This window comes from Lathamus discolor, chromosome 3 (assembly GCF_037157495.1).
Source record: "Lathamus discolor isolate bLatDis1 chromosome 3, bLatDis1.hap1, whole genome shotgun sequence".
Classification (NCBI taxonomy): Eukaryota; Metazoa; Chordata; class Aves; order Psittaciformes; family Psittacidae; genus Lathamus; species Lathamus discolor.
Genome location: NC_088886.1, coordinates 1,530,266 through 1,552,849, shown reverse-complemented (window position 1 = coordinate 1,552,849; position 22,584 = coordinate 1,530,266). Strand labels below are relative to the sequence as shown.

General features: G+C 45.3%; 1 protein-coding gene across 6 annotated transcripts in view; it reads left to right on the top strand.

Moving 5' to 3' along the window:
* The window catches only part of LRRC7 (leucine rich repeat containing 7), a 164,789-nt gene that overhangs the window by 127,007 nt on the left and 15,198 nt on the right, over window positions 1–22,584 (top strand). For 2 of the 6 annotated variants that reach the window (XM_065673046.1, XM_065673048.1), the window contains exons 13-20: window positions 249–318; window positions 2,200–2,299; window positions 2,932–3,056; window positions 8,286–8,486; window positions 14,521–14,643; window positions 16,414–16,525; window positions 16,847–17,027; window positions 18,002–19,679. In XM_065673046.1, the coding sequence (XP_065529118.1) occupies window positions 249–318; window positions 2,200–2,299; window positions 2,932–3,056; window positions 8,286–8,486; window positions 14,521–14,643; window positions 16,414–16,525; window positions 16,847–17,027; window positions 18,002–19,679 (2,590 nt within the window). Of the gene's footprint in view, window positions 1–248; window positions 319–2,199; window positions 2,300–2,931; window positions 3,057–8,285; window positions 8,487–14,520; window positions 14,644–16,413; window positions 16,526–16,846; window positions 17,028–18,001; window positions 19,680–21,413; window positions 21,564–22,584 lie in introns of all 6 variants that reach the window. The other 4 variants (XM_065673049.1, XM_065673045.1, XM_065673044.1 and 1 more) reach the window with 3 other exon arrangements.

The following is a 22,584-nucleotide window of genomic DNA, read 5'->3' as shown; positions in this document are numbered from 1 at the left end:
GGTTACCTTATAGCCAAGGCAAGATACTGGTATCTCCTTAACACTCTTAGGGTACGATGTCAGTAGTTTTGAATTCCAAATCTGGAAGGCCTTGAATAATCAATTGTATTTTCTTAAAAAGCGAGCGAATATAAAGAGATGAAATCAGAGCAATCTCAGCATGGTCAAGATAAACGTGCTGCGTACAGAGCTTTGAAAGAAACCATAGTGCAAATGGATTCACGTGGTTCCAATATTATCGTTCACAGGCTGAAGAATTTACCCTTCACTTTTACAAAGCTCAAAGAACTTGCAGCTTTGTGGCTCTCTGACAACCAGGTAATGACTTTGGGTACTCGTATTTCCTTCATTAACTCGGGGTCTTAGCCAGGGCTGGAGATGAAACCTGTAATTTAATACAGGATTGTAGGAGAATTTTCCAAGTATTTGCTCCCAGTCCAGCTTTATGCTTTCATATCAAGGTCTAGATTCCTCTGGCTGCCATTTATTAACTTGAAGAGATCACCTTTGCACGATTTATCACTTGCATTTAGCTAAGCTTCTCTAAGGCCAAAAGTACAAGAGAACCTTTTGTAAATAGAAATTCAAGAGGTAAGAATTTATTATCAAACTTTCCATCCTTTGCTCCATCTGTGCCTCTCTTCTTGTCATCTGCCTTTTCCCTTTCCCCGTCCACGCTCCCATTGCTGCATACTTTAAACTCCATTAAAGTCAATGGGAGTTTAAATATGTAAAAGATGCACCAGAACTCTGAGGCTTGTTTTGGAGAAAACTCTCATTTAAGTTCCTTTTACATTTAAGTTTGCCTTTCTTTGTTCCAAAAGGATTGGCTTCCCAGCTATGTGTTCTTTGGATTCTATTATAAAACAAATGATGGAGCTTATGCAACACTGAGAAATGAAACAGTTCAACCAGCATCTCAGCACTGAAACAAGTCCCGACCCTCTCAGGACTGATGGATAGAATGATTTTGCAGCTCTATAATTTAACCCTAAATGGAGAAAAAAAAAAACATTTGCACAAAGACATGTTTGATATTACCTAACAGGTTTTAATAATCTCAATACAGTTCTATAATCTCATTGTTCCCACTTTGCAATAATGCTCATAGTCAGATATTACACCTCTTTAGCTGCAGTTGGTGAGGTTAATTCTTCAGGGGCCAATTGTCATGCTACCAAAAATGAGTCCATCCTTTTATCCACATGAAAAAGCCCTCATGGAAGCAGAGCCCAGCAGATGGGGAGGTTGCATTGTCCAGACATCAGATGACATTCCTGCTGACTCCTGGCCAGGGCGCACCATTCAGCCGGGCCCTCACATCACAGCAAAGCCAAGAGCATGGCAGTCAGTACATTTACATTGGTGCTGCTTACTGCACTGCTCCTTAATTCTATAGCTAAGCAAAAAATGCTAAAGCTGAAGGGAGGGGAGATTTAGTGGAGGGATAATAGAAAAACACAGAATCCCAGAGTGGTTTGGGTTGGAAGGGACCTCAAAGCTCATCCATTTCCAACCCCCACCACGGGCAGGGACCCCTTCCACTGGAGCAGCTTGCTCCAAGCCCCTGTGTCCAACCTGGCCTTGAGCACTGCCAGGGATGGGGCAGCCACAGCTTCTCTGGGCACCCTGTGCCAGCGCCTCAGCACCCTCACAGGGAAGAGCTTCTGCCTAAGAGCTCAGCTCAGTCTCCCCTCGGGCAGGTTCAAGCCATTCCCCCTTGTCCAAAGCCCCTTGCATCACTTGAAGCAAGACACAGCAGTAACATCTGAATAGTCAGAGTGCCTCCATGTAAGTTCTCCAGTATCTTGCACCAGTTTTACCCTCAGATGAACTAATAACTGTCTGAATCTTCTCCTCGTTAGCCCTAGCTTTAAATAGACCACAGCCGCAGAGTGGGTGTTGTAACTGTGTAGCTGCAGCTCTGCTCCACTGGGCCTTCAGCTTCCTCCATGGAATGACTGAATGTGCAGTCAGTATTTCTGATAGATGGGGTTATTCTGTTGATCCTGGTAGGAATTGCAGAAGTGAGGAATGGGAGATGAGGCTTTTCCACCAAAGTGATACTTGGTTTAGTCCACAGAGAAGTTTGTCTTCATCTAGAATTGTAGTTAATCTTGTATTTTCTATTTATCGAATGCTAAATCTCCTCCACACACATGCTGTGAATTAACAGTTCTGTTTTGCCTTTCTGTGCAGTCCAAGGCTCTCATTCCACTGCAAACTGAGGCTCACCCTGAAACAAAGCAGCGAGTGCTGACTAACTACATGTTTCCCCAGCAACCCCGCAGCGATGAAGGTAAAATGCCATCAGCTCTGCCCACAGAGGCAGGAGCAGAGCTTGTGCACATAGTGGAGGAAAGAACAGAGGGAGGGAAAAGAAGGGGTTTCAGACCTGGTTCTGTGTGTGCGTGTCTCTTCCGACACACAAAGCTGGTGGTGCACACACACCAGTGTGTGTTTTGTCATACCCAAAGGAACCCTGTTTACAAATCCTTTATTCTCAGCCCATCAGATTTACATTTTCCTAAACACTTCTATACTGTCAGCAGAACGGCTTTGTAAGAACAGTCTGAACTTGGGAATTGAGGGTGCATGGGCCAGGAATGCTAAGATATGCCTTGCTGCCATGCAGATGGGCGCGTGGTCAGAGCAGGCTCAACCTGCGGGGACACTGGACCCATCTGAAGGAGCTTTCATACATCCCTCCACTCCAGACCTGCATCAAAACCCTGTTGCTCCCCATCACTCTCACTTCACTTTAAAGCTTAAGCACTGTTTGTAATGGGTTGTGGGTTACTACTCTCGCTTCCCCCCTCAGCAGTTCTAAACCTATAACCCACCATGACAGGATCAACTAAGAACATGTCTGTTAGATCATTTCCAGTCTTCTGCTGGGTGCACTAATGGCTCTTTGCAATTTAACTGTAGATTTCCAGTCAGACAGTGATAGTTTTAACCCTACTTTATGGGAGGAGCAGAGACAGCAACGTATGACTGTTGCCTTTGAATTTGAAGAAAAAAAGGAAGAGGAGGAAAATGCAGGGAAAGTTAAGGTAAGTTCCATTCGATTTATTCTGGAATTCACATAGTATGGACAGGGTCCAAGCTGCAGATCTTGGATTGAGCTGGTTTTGAGTTCTAAATACCTAGAAAGTACTCGTCACCGTGTTTGAAGTACAGCGATTGAGGAAGAATAGCATGTCTGTTCTCCCTAAAGTTCACACCACCAATTCTGCTTTTGCTATTGCTGTCTAGACAGCAACACTTCGCTTCCACACGTCAGCTCAGGCCCACAGCCCTCATGTCGGGTTCGTGCTGCGCAGGGTGTTTTGTCACGAAGACAAGAATCACACAGAGTGTTGGGAGACTTGGAATTCCTGTCCCGCCACCTGGTTCCTGAGAAAGAATCAGATCACACACGGGATTCCATGTTCCTTTCAAAGTTAATGAGATCTACGCAGGGGTACACAGGAATGTGCAGTGGAGAGGGTCTCTCTCGTCAGGTTTGTAACCTACCAAAAAGGAAGACCGAAACATGAACATCCTCCTCCAGTTATCTGAAATCGGTGTCATTCCAGAGTTCTCAGTAGAGTCCATACATATAAACCTTGTCAGAAGGACATTGTCAGGACCAGCTACATGTACATGGCATGAAAATTTCCACTTCTTGAGTAATATGAAGGAATTACCCCAAATCAAACACTGCACATTTTTACCTGTGGGAAGATACCCAACACCAAATGTATTGCCAGGGACAAAAATCCTGTGAGGAGGTTTAAATCGTATTTTCCTTTTAAAATTAGCGATATCATTGTTAACGGTTGCTTAACATCCCGTTTAGATCTTCTTGGAAATCTTGGTTTTTTCCTTTTTAGTATTTTTCCCAGTCAAGGAATTTTCATCCAACTCTTGTAACCAGGGATAACAGACTCTGCTGCTTTAATAAAGCAGAGAATGAAGCCCGACACAACCTTTGCCTCACAATAAAGGGATTAAACTGAAATTGTACCCCAGATGAATTGCAGGTTTATAGGTCATATAAGGAAAACAGCATCTGGGAATCTTTGTAGGATGATAGAAGAGTTTAATTGTATGGTATGGTATTTGCTAGTCTTAGTTTAAATATTGGAATGTAATGTATGAATTACGTCACTTAGACATTTGGAGTTTAATATGTTTCAGAGCACTATGAATGGCTGAAACAAATGTTTCCTCTGAGTAAACTGTTCTTGTAGAATAAATAACTCCTTCATGCACTGAGCTGTTCCCCTGCGTCAGTTCAAATGCTGCCATCTGCTGCATGGAGAGCAGGGAAGCAGAGGTGCAGCACCACGCTTCCAGGTTTCCTAGGAACGGGATTTAGCAAGAATAGCTGGCCTGTGCCCATGCTGTGAGCAGATGTCTCTGTGTGGCGTGATCCCAGGCCCTGGAGCTGTTGGGGATGCAATGGATGCTCTGGTAATGGTGATTCTTATCTGTTCTCCCTCTCATCCATAGGGAGTGGGCATAAACCAATGTTGTAGAACGTGAGTCTGTTTCTGGATGAGATTCTTCTATTGCCACATAAAATCCAATGTTCCTCTCCTCCAAAATCAGAGAATCATGGAATGGTTTGGGTTGGAAGGGAGCTTAAAGCTCATCCAGTTCCAACCCCCTACCAAGGGCAGGAACACCTTCCACTAGAGCAGGAACCCCATCTAACCTGGCCTTGGATAATGATCCTAATGTCTTCTCCTCAGTTCAAACCACTAAACTCTGCAGCTGATGCTGTACTGATTGCTTAGATGGAGCAGAATTATTAAATGGAAAGCTAAGTAGGGAGCTAGGAGCTGGTCAGATATTTTCTGTCTGTGTACCTTGAAGAGAGCTTCTGTCTTCTCTGGTACCTCACTGTGTGTACACCAGGTGCCCAGAAATACCTGCAGTGTGTAAAAACTGTAAGCAGAGACCTAATACTGTTCAAACCTGGGAAATCTTGCCAGGCTGTGGAAGGATTTCCCACTGGAGGTGTGGGGGGGATTTTCCCTATCATGGAAAAGAGCCTTTTTGCCCAAGCCATGAAAAAATGACCTCAAAATCACTTATTATTAATAAGGTAGAAATGTTTATTTGCATCCTTCCGGTGTGTCCACACTCTTTCCCAGTAGTGTCACTTCAGCTCTTGTCATGGTTTAACCCAGCCGGCAACTCAGCCACGCAGCCCTCACTCATTCCCCCCTTCCTCCCTGCTGCTCCCGGAGGGATGGGGAGGAGAACCGAAAGAATGTGACTGCCGCGGGTTGAGATAAGAGCAGCCCAGTAACTAAGGTATAACGCAAATCACTGCTGCTGCCACCAATGATAATAATAAGGGAAATAACAAGGGGAGAGAATACAACCGTTCACCACCCGCCAACCCATACCCAGCCTGACCCGAGCAGTGATCTAACCCTTTGGGGTAGCTGCCCCCAGTTTCTATACTGGCCATGCCGTGCTGTGGTATGGAATCCCCCTTTGGTCAGTTTGGCTCAGGTGTCCTGTCTCTGCTTCCTCCTGGTTTCCCCTCCTCCCTGACAGAGCAGGAGGCTCACAAAGTCCTTGGTCAGACCAAACATTCCTGAGCAGCAGCTAAAACCATCGGTGTTATCAGCGCTGTTCCCAGGCTGAAAGTCAAAACCACAGCACTGCACCAGCTACTGAGGAGAAAAATGACTGCTACTGCTGAACCCAAGACAGCCCTAGATACAAATGAGCATGAGGGTGTTGTAAGGAGTTGACCAAGCTGTCCATTGGCCTGTGTGTAGAGGTAATTGCTGGAACCTTCTGAGGTCTCAGTGTGTTGCAAACCATCCCAGTGTGGCCATAGGGCAAAGGGAGGTTTTAACATGTATGTTCTTAGCAGTTTTACCTGACCTTTATGGGACGAATTTGAAGGTTAATTTAAGCTGTCACTAGGCAGTAACCACAGACATCGGTGTTTTATAGCATGCATAGTTTTCACTTTTGATCTTCCCTAGCTGAAACTCAACTCTCAGCCAGCTGTAGGTTAAAGCAGATTTATTTGGTAACTGAAATTGCTCAGTAGCTTCTTCCATCAAGAATTTTGAACTTGAAAATTCTCTTTCAGGGTCATGCTCCTTTTGATGTAGCATTAAACATGCGAGAGCTGTGTCGACAGGGAGTACAGATTTCCTCTAATAAGTCTAAATCACTGATCAAAATATCTGCATTCAGTGGCTATCCCCTTCCACCGCTGCCATGTGAAACATTCGCTGTTTAATATTAATGCAGTGATACAAAACTCTTGCTGAAATCCCTGCCTGTGACTTGTCTATCTCAGGAAAACCTTTCTGTTAATTCTTCCTTGCCTAGTACAAGTGAGAACTTGCCCTGTGGCTTGGCTTTTAGCTGGCTCTGTCTGCAGACCTTACCCTTAAATCACAGTCCTAACCCTGGGAAAAAGCAGTTGCCTCATTAGGCCATGTGGAAACACGATTTCTTTCAACCGTAAATCAACCGGGGCTTTAGTAACACTTTACAGACTTAATTTATTATTTTCTGTTGAAATTCCTTCTCGACATATGGCATCACAGTCATACATTGTGACATTTTGTGTTAAAGTCATGTCAGAATCAATTCTCTGTACTGTTTATTTGGTTGTGGTTCAGAATCGTACGCTAGTATTCCATACAGTTTTATTTTCCAGATCGATCATGCTTTTGCTTCCAAACTCTTCCTATGAACAGCCCATGCTCATTGGAATCCCAAATTGCATTTTTTCCTGCTCTTTAGGAATTTAAATTCCAGCAGCTATAACAGTGAGCTATCAAAAGTAAGCTCCCTTGGCTTCTCTTACATACACAATGAGGCAAAAGCTTCTTTGCAGTAAACACTTCCCAGTACTTATCCCATGGTAAATGTGGGGTGATTTCAAATTTCACAGCCTCATAACTGGGAGCAGTTATCCTGACGTGCACTGGGAGCTGGAAGTTTACCCCATTTAAGGGTTTTATTGCGTTTCCACCCCACATTCAGGCGCTCGGAGAGCAGTGAGCCCAACACCAGCTCTGTTTCAGCTGACAGTGTGTGGTGGCTGCTCAATGTGCTCAGCCTTGCTGCTCCACAGGGTGGGCTTTCTGGTTCCCCTGTAAATCCCACGTGAAGCCACAACCATCTTTCATAGCTTGGACAAAGGTGGTGGAGATAGGACAGGTTTGCAGTGGGGAGGGCAGAAGATGCTCTTGAGGAGCACAGGGCCCTGTGCTGAGAGGGAAGCATCTGTGGTAGGGATCGAGGACAGACCTATAGGTCCCCCCACTCTCCGCACAGCCCAGGCAGCCTTGCTGAGGTAATGCTTTGTTTGGATGTACACTTCAGTTTCCTCAGCATCTCTTCTCATGATGGGGTGTGATGACGTTCAGCAGACAAAATAGGTCCATAGCGCAGGAGGTGTACGGGGAGCTCAGCATCATGTATGTCATCTTTCCTGCTTGGATCGCTGCTGATGTGGGCATTTGCCGCACCATCTCCTCGGAGCAATTTGCTGGCAGTGTGATGTCTTCGCAGGTGATGGGGTGATGATACCCATGGGCCTTCTCAGCTGCTCCTCCCCCTTCACTCAGCCCTGAGATTTTGTAGTTGTCTTCAAATTAGCACCGCTTTGCACTTGGGGAATATGATGTTTCTCTACTTCTGAGTGATAAAAATTATAGACTTAAATGTGGAGCTTTCTGGCAAATCTGTAGGTCTGTCAGTCACTCAGAGTACCATTTGGGTGACTTTTCTGTCATGGTTTGAGTCTGTTTTCTTGTATGAGAAAAGAGTAAGACACACTTGAGTGCATGTATGTACAACAAAGAGCAAATAGCTCCCGGTAGATAAGAGTCTGCTCTCACCCTCCGTAGATAATTCAGATGAATCCAGAACACCGAACACAGTTATAATTGATTCTGCATTTACACCAGTGCTGTTTTTCAGAGGTGTGGTTTGATATGTCAGTACTCTCAAGCAAAGTGTAGAATTCAACTACAATACTCCCACAGGGCACAAGATGGGCTTATAGGGAATCATTCCCATCCATTATTTTGTGTCACTGAAATTCCATTACAGGTTGACATAGTGTAACTGGGAGCAAACTTCGGTACAAAACCTCCATGAAGATAGCTGTTTGTAGCACATTACCTCACAGAGATAGTTAAAGATTCGAGGGATTTGCACTTAGCCATAGTACTGTAACCATGGTTTTCGTTTGCATGCTGTTTTCATTTTGTATTTGTGCTTTAATTCTTTTTATGAATGTTCAGGTTGAAATAAATCTAAAACGTTATCCCACTCCATACCCGGAGGATTTAAAGAATATGGTAAAATCAGTTCAAAATCTGGTGGGCAAAACAAGCCATGGAGTACGGCCTGAGAACGCAGCACCAACCGCCAACAGTGACCAAACTGTGAAAGACAAGTATGAGCACAAGTGGCCCATGGCACCAAAGGAGATTTCAGTGGAGGTAATGTAAAAGGATCGTTGTTCCTCTCCAGAGTTCAAAATGAGGTTCTCACATAACTCCCTCCAGTGATATGCTGCATCTGCTGTGAACTTCATGCCTAAGAGCTCCTAGTTGCATTCTGTGACTTATAATTTGGTTTTATATCCAGTCTCTGGTTTTCCCAAAACTCCTGAGTTTATCAGATTGAATTTTGGGGTTTAAATCTACTTAGATCTGAATTTAGCTGCTGATACATATGAGCACACTCCTAAACTGTAGCGATATGACTTGCGGATTAGGAGGAGAATGGGCCTGATCATGATTTACATCTCAGACTTCAGCAAGTGCATTTCTGTGTCAGATATGTTGCTGGCAAATCAGTTTGTTCCATCTGACCTCCCGATGCTATTAGGTTCTGCTGCTTCTATTCACACTGTGTTAATGGATAGATGACCAAGGACCTTGTCGCAAGTGAATGGAGTCAGCAGGAGCGCTGCTTCAGCTGCAGGGAGCTTTAGATCAGGTTTCCCCTGCACGGAGGGGACTTAAAAGAGGTTGCAGAATATAGCCCTTGGTATGTTTGCCAGTGTGTGTAGTAACAACATCTTCATTTCTAACATGAACGCAGTCACTGAAAGGTGAATTCCTGAATGCTGCAGTCTTGTGCAAAGCTGCCTACAAACAGCTGAAGCTTCATCTCAGAGGGCACCTACTCATTAAGGTTCACACTAATGACTTGCTCTGTGCAGGCACAGTTCGTAGCAAAGGGGAATCTTACCCTGGCAGCACGCACTGGTAGTTTAAAAGCTCTGGCAGGTCTACAAGAACACCTTGAAAATCTTGATGAAGTCTTCATGGTGAAAAGAAGGAAATGAGGAAAAGAAATGATCACATTAACTTGTCACTCCTCTGTTAGTTACACATTATGCTGAACTCGTTGTCCTTGAAATATCCCTGGCTCTGGCTAGTTGTGTGTGCAGGAGTCTTTCTCCCTCAGTTCCCCATAGCCTTAACATGGATTGGCTGTTGTTACACATTCAGCAGTTGCTGTAACTGCTCTGTCAGTGCCCTGTGTTTCATTTACACTGCATTTCCGAGGAAAAAACCCAAGCAGACCAAAATCATGAGTTTTCTCTTCAAGATGGCTTCAGAAGACTTTCTCCAAATCTAGGCACAGTTTTGATTAGTCCTTCAAACTAAAATCATTCATGTTTTACCAAAATTTGAAATCTTAAATTCCACCATTATTCCTTTTGACTCTTTAAATCCTTTCTTACTGTGTAAATCTGGCCTTTGAGCCAGATTATGACCTGTGGTGTGAGCGTCGGCACGTTCTGCTGTTGTTGCTGAATACATGCAATTGATTTCGCATCATGTAACTTTTGAACTTGGATATTCTTAATAGCTTTCTGCAGGTTTGAATTATGCCTGCTGTGAACATATTATCTTTGTGGAATCTGGATCAGTGTTATCTGACAAAGACATCAGGTGTTTGGTCTTGTGTCTGGTTTCAGAAGGAGGTGGCTGCACTGCTTTACTACAGCCTAAACTGAATGTTTGGTACAGTTCAACTGGATGTTCGATTGTTAAACTAAAACGTTACTGAGCCACTGAAGTGTCTTGTGTGTGCACAGAGCCCAGTGAAACCCCTGTTATGGAGGTGTAAGGAGCAAGGAAATTGCAGGAACACCATAAAATATTATAGTTACTGTGAGATGCTTGTGTTATACAGGCTGTTTTCTAACACAGAAAAGGACGAAGGCAAATTTCCTTCTTACATTTCATTCTTTGACAACAATGCATTCACTTTTGCAACAGGAAGATAGTCCCGTCTGGTTTTCCTGGGAATGTTCATGGGCATCACAGAAAGCATTCTATAAAAGCAGTTGAATTGCTGAAGAGGCTGCAGTAACTCCTGAAGTGCAATTAAATAATGTGATTGCCATTTCCTACTGAAATTCCTACCATGGGCAACTATGGCAACTATTGCCAGCAGATAAGTGAAGATGTATCTTTTCATCTTCTGATATTGTAATAGTGAAGATGGTGGAACTTTATTAAGATTTTAATATCCCTGGTACTCAGTCAAGACTAGTATCATAGAACACATAGAAGGGACCTCTAGGACCATCTGGATTAGTTACACAACTACCTCTTCAACTAAAGAAGAGAAAAAAGTGTTCTTCTCATTCACACAAGTAATGGCATTGGGAAGATGTTGTGGCTGTAAAGCAGGATGCTGCATACATTTTGCTCTCTTCGGCTTCCTGCATGAGGATAAAGAGGAGGTATGAGAAGCTGGAGAAAAGGTGAATGATTTTGTGAATAATATTAGCATGATTTCAGTTATAACACGTTAAATAAAACATAATTAAGCTCCATTCGCTTTGCAGATAATTAGGAGACATGATCTCAAGCCTCGAGTTAAATACAGTTTGAAATTGCAGGTGTGTTCTGATGTAGATTTAGGCTGAAGACAGTTTCTAATAACAAGGTAATTTGTTTTCAGGTGCACTGCTCACTTTTCATTCTCAGAGGCCAAAGCTGGTTTCTTTTCTGATCACTTTTGGTTTTCCTTGCAATTAATTTACACATCTCTTCACAAAACTGTCTCTAAATAAGTAAAGGAAGCGTTTGAAATGAGTAAGAAGCTGCATTTCAAACCCCCTTTATCATCCTCCACCTGCAGTTCTAATGAGCAAACAATTTAAGTAATCATGTATTAAAATAAACATCTTCATTGTCCTAAGAATGGATGTCCTGATGTCTTTCATGTTGCAAGATGTGCATTTTGGACCAAAGAGAGCCTGGGATAACTCAATGTGTTGTGTAGCCATCCCATGAGAAACAATGAGAAATACCTCAAATCAGGTTTCAATCAAGATCTTTGTAGTTTTGGTATTCTTGAGATGTATGGATTGAGAAATAAACTGGAAATACTGCTATATAACTCTCAGCTTTGGATCAAACAAACCTCTTCCTAGTCCAGCCTACAGCATTCCATCCTCTGTGTTAATTCCAAACAGGCTTACTAATACTGTGTAAAAAGGAGAGACTGTTACTCTTGAAGTGATCCAATGCAGATCCTAGTGGTAGGAGCTAGAAGAATACGGCCTGAGCTGTATGGGATCTTCGGAGACCTTCACCTCATCTCAGTTAGCATCAGACCTTGATCTTTCTAACTGCTGACCTTGTCACTGCGTGGCTTTGGGCTGTGGGGTTCGTTCCCCCTGGGATACCTGGCTTCACTCGATTCAGTCCATGTGGCTACCTTGGGAGCTGTTTTCCACTAATGAGAAGCGCAATGACAGGCTCTCCTGGTTGGGAGAGGAATATGTGCTACAGTTTTGGCTTGTACCTGCTTTAAGCCCATGTCTTGATGAGCTCTGTGCAGCAGAATTGCCTGTATTTTACCAGGAGTCAGAAATATCCTCATTATAGCAGCTTGGGTTGCTCCACAGCACTAAAGCTCTTTACTGAGGTTATGCCCTTGTCAGAGGAGGAAGTAGGTAATGATTTCTTCATCTGGAGGTCTGGTTCACAGGAGACCTTCCTTCAGATAGGATGTCAAATGTCTTTAAGTCCATTTTCAGTTACTTTGACTTCTGCCTGACCTTATTTCAGTGTCTGGATTGGAGGGGCATTATTCAGGGCTGTCTCCAAGGTACGGCTGCCTTCCCTGAAAGAGATTTCTTGACCCCATGAGGCTATTGCTCTGCATGAGGATGCAGGAGGTGTCTGGGCATGGCATCTGTGCACTTGTACACACAGAGCATGGGCACAAGATGTATACAGCTGGATGCAGCTCCATCAAGACAGAGAGCAGCAGAAGCTTGTTTCCTCCGCAGATGAGAGACTGCAATTCACAAATCAAAGTGTTGCAACTCAGGGCAGTGCTGAGACTTCTGTCCTCACAGTGAAGCCCACGTAGAGAGCTGGCCAAGAGCCTCTCCGTGGTTCGTGACTGAGGGTGATGTTGGAAGGTCCTCTGCAGTACATGACTGATGACTGGTTGGATGAGCTCTCTTTATGAAGCTCTGCAGTTTGTCTTTGCAGAATCCTGGCCGTGTCAGCTAACAGGCTTACCCAGATGAGACTGAACTACTGGAAATGGGAATTTTCAGTCTAAACTGCACCTCTGTAAACTGGGGATCTCTAACTTCGGTTTCTTTGGGGATGGGTAATTCTGGCGAGTTCCTGGGTGCCTCACCTTGGCTGTATTTCTGATCACCTGGATAGGCAAGGTCAACGTGTGCATTCCTCCAGCTGCTTGTAGTCCATCTGCCTGCAAGGCAAAGGCACGCGGCAGGAACAATCACTGTGTCCTACCTGCAGCTTTTTTCCAGGATGACTTTTTTCCAGGATCTGCTATATCTGTGTTCACTATGGGAACTCCAAAACTACCTCTGCCCAGCCTGTTCCTCATGTAATTATGTCTCCTTTCGAAGCTCTGTCATGTGTCTGAGATTGCTGCTGGAGCTGAAACGCTGGGAGCTTGCTGCATCAGTGCTGTAATGTTGTGCTGGCTGCTGTGTCGCCTCTGCAGGTAGGAAAGGTAGGGTTTCTTCATTCTCACACTTTCAAATTCCATATTCACATTCGGAAGTTTTCCTGACACCAGTTCAGTTATGTCTTATATTAACATCCCGTTTGGGAGAACCTTCAGATCTAACGGCTACTGAAAGTGGCCTTTCTGGAAGCTGCCACTGCAGCCAGAGAGTGGGAGAGATTGAGGAGCAAGTGGAAGATCCTCCCTTCTGCTTTCTTCTGGGATAATCCTGGATTTTGGGGTAATTCTCTGCATTCCTGGATTGAGGACTGAGTTTTATTTACCTCAGTCTGATAATTGCTAGCTTGCACAGCAGCATACCCAGCGCTGTGCCTGCCTTTCACATGCTGAGCTTCAGAGAGCATTCACTTTGTGATGTTGTCGGGAGAAGACTGTTCAGTGGGACTTTGAAGCCACTGACCTGCAGGGCTGAGAGGTGCAAGCACTGCTGCTTTCTGTGCTGAGGCTGTAACGTAGGCAGCTCAGTGAGGCTTTGTTACAAAGCCACACCACTAACAGTGACTGTCAGGAAAGAAGCCCGTGTGTCTGGGGATGTTCTGGTAGCTTCTGGTTGTGTTTGTTCCTACACTTCCTGTGATCTCCTTTATTCTTTCATTAAAATCTGGACCAGGTAATGTTTGCCTTAATCTACGTATTTCTTTGCTCCTCCAGTTCTTTCTAGTCATTCTTCAGACTGACCTGGCCTCCTCCAGTTCAGAAGTGCTGCCAGCCCTCTACATGTATTTAGTTGTTCCTCTGGAACAGACCCATCATTAATGGTCCCACATTCCTGGGCCTTGTGTGTGCTGTGCCTGCCCAGAGCCCCCATCTGCTCTGCTCCAAGTCTTCATATTCTTTGCAAGCAGACGCCAAGAGTTAAATTATTTCAAGAATCCCATTTCTCCACATTATAATTTGGTGTTCTAGTGTTGTCAGCATGAATAATAGGTGATATTTCTCTTTCCCGGTTACTTTAATGGTTTTTACCATGTATTTTCTCTTGGGGAACAGCTCACCATATTTTTCTGTCCTCTACCTATATCTTTCCTGGTTAGTCCTGATGAATAAGTTCTGACACAACACAATTGCATTTATCTCTTCCCTTTGTTCTTGCAATTGGTCCTATTAATAATACTTTTCTTTCTCCTATTAGTGACCTTTTTGTTCTTGAGCATGTAAGAAAAAATGTCCTCTTAAACACAGTAGAACTAATGGAATATGATTTGGTTTTTTACAATGTATTTCACTTTCATGGAATATTCACAAACTCCAGACTAGTCCTTTCAAAAGTGTGTTGATTTTTGGTGGAATAGCTGGAGGAGGGGCTAAAAAGAAGAGAAAACCTAAGAGTATAACATAGAAAACTACATAAGATCTTGCACCTGAATTAAAAACCTGTTCATCGCTGTCACAAATGGAACTGCTGGCTCTTCCTGTCTCACAGCAAGTAGTTTTATTTTAAGTTATAACTTTCAGAAGTTTCATGGTACAATATTGGGGTTCTAGGTTCAAGATAGAGAAACCAAAGAATCCCAAAAGGGTGACCTGTCTGATACAGACAACACTCATAGATCGACTCTGGAAATCCCAGTCGGGAAGGAGGAAGAAGAGCACACAAAAAACTCCGAGGTACAGCAAGAGAATTACCATGCACCGTGCTTCAGAGGCCAGAATTCCCCACTGTGAATGCTGTGCACTTCTGTATTCCTCAAAAATGGGTTTGCATCACTTTGTTAGACTGCACTAGGAGATGGTTGGGCTGCACTGGAAGAATGTTGCACTATTGGTAGCTCTAAGTTGTATGTACACCACTATTACCGTGCAAGAAATACCATACACACCACGGGATCTCTGCATGTGAAAGCAGTTTAAAGTCTTGAATAAGACTTTACAAGACATTTTAAGAATCAGTATGGCTCTATAGTTGCTTAAATGTTAGCACTGAGAAGGTTCATTACACGGGCTGTAAAGGTACCTGGTTTGGTGTTGCGCTATGTCCAGTAGAACACCAAATACAGAAGGATTGAAACATCTGTGGTTAATGGAGACTAGACCTCTGAAAGTTTTCTCCCGCAGAGTAAAGCGAGTAAATTTACACATATTGTAGCATTTTACATTTTAGTGATGTGGTTTGGAGTTTGGTACTCCATTTTAAACTGTTTCTCTTTCCTTTTTTGACTTCACTCTGCAAAATCGCTGGAGTACCTTTAACCACAAAATGTCAGGGTACAGAGGCCCTCATAGTGTCTCTATAAGTGCAAGTTCCCTCCCAAATATATTTCTCCTAGCCTTTTCCTTCCTCATTTATACTGCTAACTATTGATTTTCTCCTTATATCTCTCCAAGACTTACTTTCATTTACTAGATCCTCTCCTTCTCCAACTTCCATCCCTTTATGAAATCTCAGCTCTCACTCCTGGGCAGATGCATGTTTCTCCTACCCCTTCCCACAAGGATCTTGGCTGCATCAATACTAGTTCCTGGTGTTGCCCTGCCCGTCTCCACCATTCCCTTTCCATTCCACTGACACCCACAGACTGCATTTCCCATTCTGTTCCTTCTTGGGCTCCCTTTCCATCCATTCCATCCCGAGGGCAGGGTTACCAGTATTGTTCCTCCAATAGGTGCCATTCCCACCCTGTGTCCCCAAGACAGCAATCTTCAGGTCAGCATCTTCCTCATTTCTGAACAATGCCAGGATCAGAAATGCCATGGATTCCCTCTTTGTTCCTTCATTCCCTCCTAGTTATCCCATGAGCCCAATTTAAATGTCCTCATTTAAAATATCTAACGGTACATCTCACTTCCCTTCCACTTCTGAACTTGTTATTTTCAGTGTATATCCTGTTGCTGGCTAGACCAGCGCAACGGTTGTGCAGGGCAGCCGTTGGAGGTGCAGGTTTGCTGAACTGCCAATGAGAAGCTGATGAGATCTGAGTGATTTTAATTTAGTAAAAAAGACTCTTTAGAGACAGGTCATTTTAATTAAATATTGCTGCAGGGCCAGCTGCATCCGTGGCAGGAGTTGTGCCACGCATAAATGAATGAGGATGCTTACTCCTGAGATAAGTTGTTTGCTGTGAATTTTTGTTCATTCCTACTGGCAGCTTGCACTTCCGTGCCCTTTCCCCCATCCGAAATGTTTACATGGCCTTGATGTATCTCGCAAGTTCCATCTGGTTTGTCCCCGTTTTCAGAACGAGCTCAGCACCAGGATTCTCCCATGTATTCCTGCAGGACTGACTAGAATGTTCAGCTGACGAACCAGCATGATTGGACACGACCCGGGCAGTGGGGCTTTGGTGTGCTGTGACGTTGATGAAAAGAAGGCTGTGAAATGTTTGCTCCTTGCGGTGGATTCTGGTTCCTGTGTTTACTCTGCGTTATTCTATTCCCCAGGAAGCCTTTGGACATCCTCCCACCGAGATGAGGATAGGGGAACTCCGTCCCTCCATGCCAGAGACTCCCTTGTACCCACCCAAACTTGTCCTTCTGGGTAAAGACAAGAAAGGTACTCACTTAACTTACAACCTTCTAGATGAAAACGTATGTACTGTACACAGGTAGATGACAGAGCCCTGGGTGACATGGTCTAGGATGAGGTGTCCCTGCCCATGGCAGGAGGGTTGGAACTGGATGATCTTCAGATCCATTCCAACCCAAACCATTCTATGATTCTATGTTCTACACATCACTATGATTTTAAAACATATTACGTGCATATTTGTGGACATGTGTATATATCTCCGTAGTATTCATTAAAAAATGTGCTCTTCTGAAGTGTAGCTGTCAAATGCCATCCCCTGAAAACGTTTGCTGTGTTTTGTTTCAGAATCCACCGATGAGTCTGAAGCAGATAAGATCCACTGTATGAACAACAGCGTTTCCTCAGGCACTTATTCCGACTATTCCCCTTCCCAGGCTTCCTCAGGGTCCTCCAACACACATGTTAAAATGGGGTCCTTGCAGACAACGGCTAAAGAAGCAGTGAACAACTCTTTGTGGGGGAACAGGTGGGACCATCTTTCTACACAGCTTCTGGTTGCCTTTTGTCTTACGTTATCATAGACATTCAAAGTGATCATATGCTGCCTGTGAAGGTATTCAGTTAAATACAGTGGGTTTACCCCGGTTTTGCAGAGGTCTGTGTAGCGATTCAAAGCTCAGGCTGTGCAGAGTTGGCCACCCATTCATACTCTGTGTCAGTAATTCTACAGCTGGTGGCCCAACTAAGTGCTAGAACCATGCATTAAGAGTGCCTAATAATTGAGCTGCAATTACTCTGCTCTCTGTGGTCCTGAGCTGCAGCTGGCTGGAGTTTCACACAGACAACAGAGTGTGTGCCTCATTATTGCTGTCCTGAGCCTCACTCTGCCCTGGTTATCTGAGAACACCACAGTCCTTTGGAGGCTGTAATTTGCACTGACCATCAGCAACCTGGAAACACTTTCACACCGTCGCAGGAGCGCCCTGCCCTGTCTGTTCCTGCCATAAATCACCTAATACAGTTCCATCCACAGGCTCTTCCCCATTAAAGAGAGGCTGGAGCCCGCTCATTGGAGATGGTTAAACCCTTGGTGGTGAGGACATGCACAAAATGAATCTGGTCTTTTTGTTAAAAAGAAATAATCATGTAAGTGTTGTAAATCATCTTCCATTGCACTCGTAGAAGATTATTTTTAAAGCAGGAAAATATGTTCAGCTGGAATTCTATGAACATGGCATTGAAGCCAGCCAGGAGTTTTGATGGAGTTGTTGGTTTGTCTGTGTACGTACTTACAGAATCTGTGCTCCAGTGCAAAACACTGCTGCAGGTATCCATGCCCAACCAGTGGCACAAGGTGCACAAGGATCATGGTATGATCCCAAAGCTAGAGCATGCCTGGGAGAGGATTAAGTTGCCTCGTAACTATGTTTGTCTGATGGCTGCGTGCGTGCTCTAATAGAGGGCATTTCATCTTGTTTGGGTTTGTTCTGTTTATTGCAGGTTGGCCCAGTCCTTTCCACAGCCCATTGAAACAAAGCCATTGCTGAGCCAGCGGGAGCCGGCGCCGGCCGGGAGCCTGCCGCAGCGCACGGACCGGCGCCCGCTGAGCGACACCTTCACCGACAGCTGGAACGACAGCACCCACTACGACAACACGGGCTTCGTGGCGGAGGAGAGCGCGGTGGAGAACCCCGCCGCCAACCCCCTCCTGAGCGCCAAGTCCAGGAGCACATCCGCACACGGACGCAGGCCGCTGATCAGGCAAGACAGGATCGTCGGCATTCCCCTGGAGCTGGAGCAGCCGACGCTCAGAAACACACACGAATCTGAAGTGCCTCCTCCCAACCCTTGGCAAAATTGGACCAGAACCCCCAGTCCTTTTGAAGACAGGACAGCTTTTCCTTCCAAACTGGAAAGCACCCCCACCACCAGCCCTTTGCCCGAGCGGAAAGATCATATCAAAGAGTCTCCCGAAATGACTAGCGCTTTCACTCCGGGAATACCATGGGAATACCACGACCCAAATGCTAACAGAAGTCTCACAAACGTCTTTTCCCATATCCACTGTCGCCCGGATCCTTCCAAAAACGTGATTTCGATCAGCAAGAGCACGGAGCGGCTTTCCCCCATGATGAGGGATTTAAAAACGAACAAATTTAAGAAGTCGCAAAGTATCGATGAGATTGACATTGGTACCTACAAAGTGTATAACATCCCCTTAGAAAACTATGCATCCGGTAACGATACTGTAGGCACCCACGAGAGGGTGGACAAGCTCCTGGGCCCGGAGCACGGCATGCTGAGCATGTCCCGCAGCCAGTCCGTGCCCATGCTGGACGACGAGCTGCTGACCTACGGCAGCGTCAAGGTGCAGCCGCAGCAGAAGCCGTCCGTCACGAAGAAGGTCTACCAGTTCGACCAAAGCTTCAACCCGCAGGGAGCCGTGGAGGTGACCGCGGACAAGAGGCTGCTGCCGCCGTTCCAGCTCAACCCCGACTACATCCCCCAGCAGAGTAAGAACCTGCCGCAGGAGCTGGTGAGCCCGAGGGCTTACCGCGGCTACCCGCCCGTGGAGCACATGTTCTCCTTCTCGCAGCCCTCGGTGAACGACGAGGTGGTGGCGGCCCCCTTTGCGACCCAGGGCTCCCGGCCGGGCTTCTTGAGGAGGGCGGATTCGCTGGCCAGCTCCACCGAGATGTCCATGTTCAGGAGGGTCAGCGAGCCCCACGACCTGCCCCCCGGCGACAGGTATGGCAGGGCGCCGTACCGCGGCGCCGTGGAGCGCCAGGGCAGCATCTCGGTGGCCGAGTCGCAGTTCCTCAAGAGGAACGGCAGGTACGAAGACGAGCACCCTTCCTACCAAGAAGTGAAAGCCCAGACTGGAAGCTTTCCCGTTAAAAACCTGACACAAAGGAGGCCGTTGTCTGCAAGAAGCTACAGTACAGAGAGTTACGGCACATCCCAAACCAGGCCGGTCTCAGCGAGGCCTACAATGGCAGCTCTGCTGGAAAAGATTCCGTCAGACTATAACTTGGGTAACTATGGCGACAAGCCTTCCGATAGCAGTGATATAAAGACAAGGCCTACCCCTGTGAAGGGAAATGAGAGCTGTGCTAAAATGCCCGCTGACTGGAGACAACAGCTACTTAGACATATAGAAGCTAGAAGGTTAGACAGGGTATGTTTGGCATTTCTCTGCAATTAATGCCTTTAGTTGTGTGTTTCGGTCTGTCAAACTATTTGCACGTACAGTGGTAACCACCAGAATTCCCAGTAACGAAATTCCTTGCATTGGTGTCAGAGGAACCGGCCCGCGAAGGGGCCTGGGGGTGCTCCAGAGCAGCTGGAGTGAGGGTTTCCTGGGTAAATGAGCAGTGAATACAGAGTGTGCACAAGTAACGCGCCCCGGTGCACGTTGCTAACGCAGTAACTGCTGCAGCACTGCCTGAAGTAATGCAACCCATAAAAACCTCTCCTTATCAACAGACGGGAAGGTGCTGCTGAGATGCACCACTTCAGTAACGATCCGAGAGCTTGCAAAGGTGCTGGGTACAGCTTTGCAGTGAAAAGAAATAAAACCATCAGAGTTAAAGAGTAAAGCGATGTATTTCAGCTTTCATGTCACTGGTAGTGGAGGGGATTTCAAGGGATCCCTAAACTCCAGAAAATACCACTGGATGCACACTGCCACTGTTTTGAACAAGGGATATGATCATTACCCCTTCTAGCTGTAGGAAGTTCTGCTTATTTGCCTTCTATAGAAACCAGTACAAGTATTAGTGCATGATATCAATCTTGGTCTTGACTATTTAATGACCTGCTTCATGAATTGGATTTACTTCATAATCTGAAGTGGTTGTGAAAAAATACTGTCATGAAATGCTTAAGTTAGCTTCAAAATGTGTCCTTAAACCTTCTTTTTTTTTTTGCTAGATACTCATGAGTTTGGTGTTAATATATCCGCAACCTTCCGGTTGCTCGGATGTGATGCATATTGAAATATCCTTAAGGATCGAATGAGTAAAGCTTAAAAACTGGCTTGAAGGCGGAAGCTTTTCCCTTCCTTCAGCTTTCTGCCTTGTGTTGTGTCAAACTGATTGGAAAATTCCTAATTCCTAGGCCAAGCAGTGCACCCCAAGTAGGGCCGTTTCTGGTGGAAATAAGCACTTCCCAGATGCTTGTTTAAGCCATAACTTCACACTTAGCTTACGATGTGTGTTTGCTCATGGGAAGCTGACACTGGTGTTTTTATCCAGCCACCTTAGCCCGCAGTGATCCCTGCAGGTGCCAGCGAGCCAATTCCTGGCTGTTGGCCACCCGGGATGAGCAAAGCTCTGAGGAGCTGGGCTGTGTGATGGGGATTGTGCTGCCGGGAAGGCCTGGGCACTGCCATGCAGCAGCTGCTCCAGGAGAAGGCACTGCCCGTCTCCCCAGGGCGGTGGGATGCTGGGCTGTGTGGAACCTGGTCCCTGGTGGGTCCCAGCCCCACAGGAGCAGCCGCAGAGCTGGGGAGATGGCGCAGAGCCTTCTTGGGTAGGGTTTTCTCCTCTGCCTGTGATGCTCTTTATAACTAGAGACGTTTTCTGGCCCGCCCGTGGCTGCAGACGTACCAAAATTTGGCCGTATTTGCAAAATAAAGACTTGTACCATGTTAAATCCTGCAATTTTCAACCTACAGAGAACATATTTCATCTGCTGTCAGCGTTGCAGTCTTTTCTGGTATCCATTTTATGTATAACTAGCAATGTATTTGCTTCCGTGTGACCCAGTGCATGCCTCAAGAAGCTATTTATTTCTCGGTACTGTTTGTTTGCTTAAACTAAAACTTTGTGAAATTAACCATTTATGTGTGATACTTACTTGAAGGAGCATGTGTGTTCATACCTGTCACGTGGTTGTTTCCTCTACTCAGACCGCTGCTTACAAACACAACACAGTTAGCCTTGGCATGCTGCACTCTGGAGGGTTTTCAGCAATGCATGCCGGCAGAAGCATGACTTTAAACTTGCAGACTAAATCTAAATTTGAAAGCCAAATGCTTCAAGAGCTACCTCTACCGAAAGTAAGTATGGGATAGCCAGCATATACCAGCCTTACGAATAAATTGATAACACTCCTTGCTTTCTCCTGGTTTAGCTTTTGCCTATGATTCATGCTTATCCTCTACGCAATCCCAAAAGCAAAGATGATTGTCAAATGCTTTTCCTTACTCCGTAATCTTGCTTTTTGGATTAAGTAGCTCTCATGGCTGTCATTACTGCTTCCTGCTCTCGTGTTACAGACCGATGCCATCATTTTCTCTACGACTTAGTACTTGCACAGAAATGGAGAGCGTGCTTTGTTTTGTCACTGTTTGATCTCAGAAAGTTGAACGCAGAAATGTTTAATTATACATTTAAATAGGCTCTGAAAGGCAGGGATTTTAATAGCTGAACATTAATTGGGTGTACTGTAATAGTTGATTGCTTTTGAGTACGTGCCTACTAAACCGAAAAACTGACTTTAAACTTCTGCTGAGTGATGTCTATAGAAAGAAAATAATATTCTCATTATTTTACTGTTTATTTTACAGCTATTAAGGGTGTATTATTGATAAGTACTTACATACTTATGTCATACTTATCGATTATACTTACATACAAAACCATATATGAACAAACATGTTCAAGGCCAGGTTGGACACAGGAGCTTGGAGCAGCCTGCTCTAGTGCAAGGTGTCCCTGCCCATGGCACGGGTTGGAACTGGGTGACCTTTATGATCCCTTCAACCCAAACCAGTCTGGGGTTCTATTCTATGACTGAAGAAGTATTCAATGGGAAGAGCAAAGATGTCAAGGCAGAGGGGGCACAGCTGGAGGATTGTCAGAGTATCAAGAGGAGATGCTGGGACGTTGCTCTGTGGCACATACGGCTGTGCTGGAGTCCCTGCAGCAGCTCAGTGGCAGCACTGGGAGCAGTGGCAGCCCTGGGATCGCATGCGATGGCAGAGGACTGCCACTGCAGCAACACAAGTTGGGACAAATGAGCAGCTTCTCTGTGAGTAGTTAAAGGGCAGCAGAGCACAGAGCCAGGCGCTGCAGGGC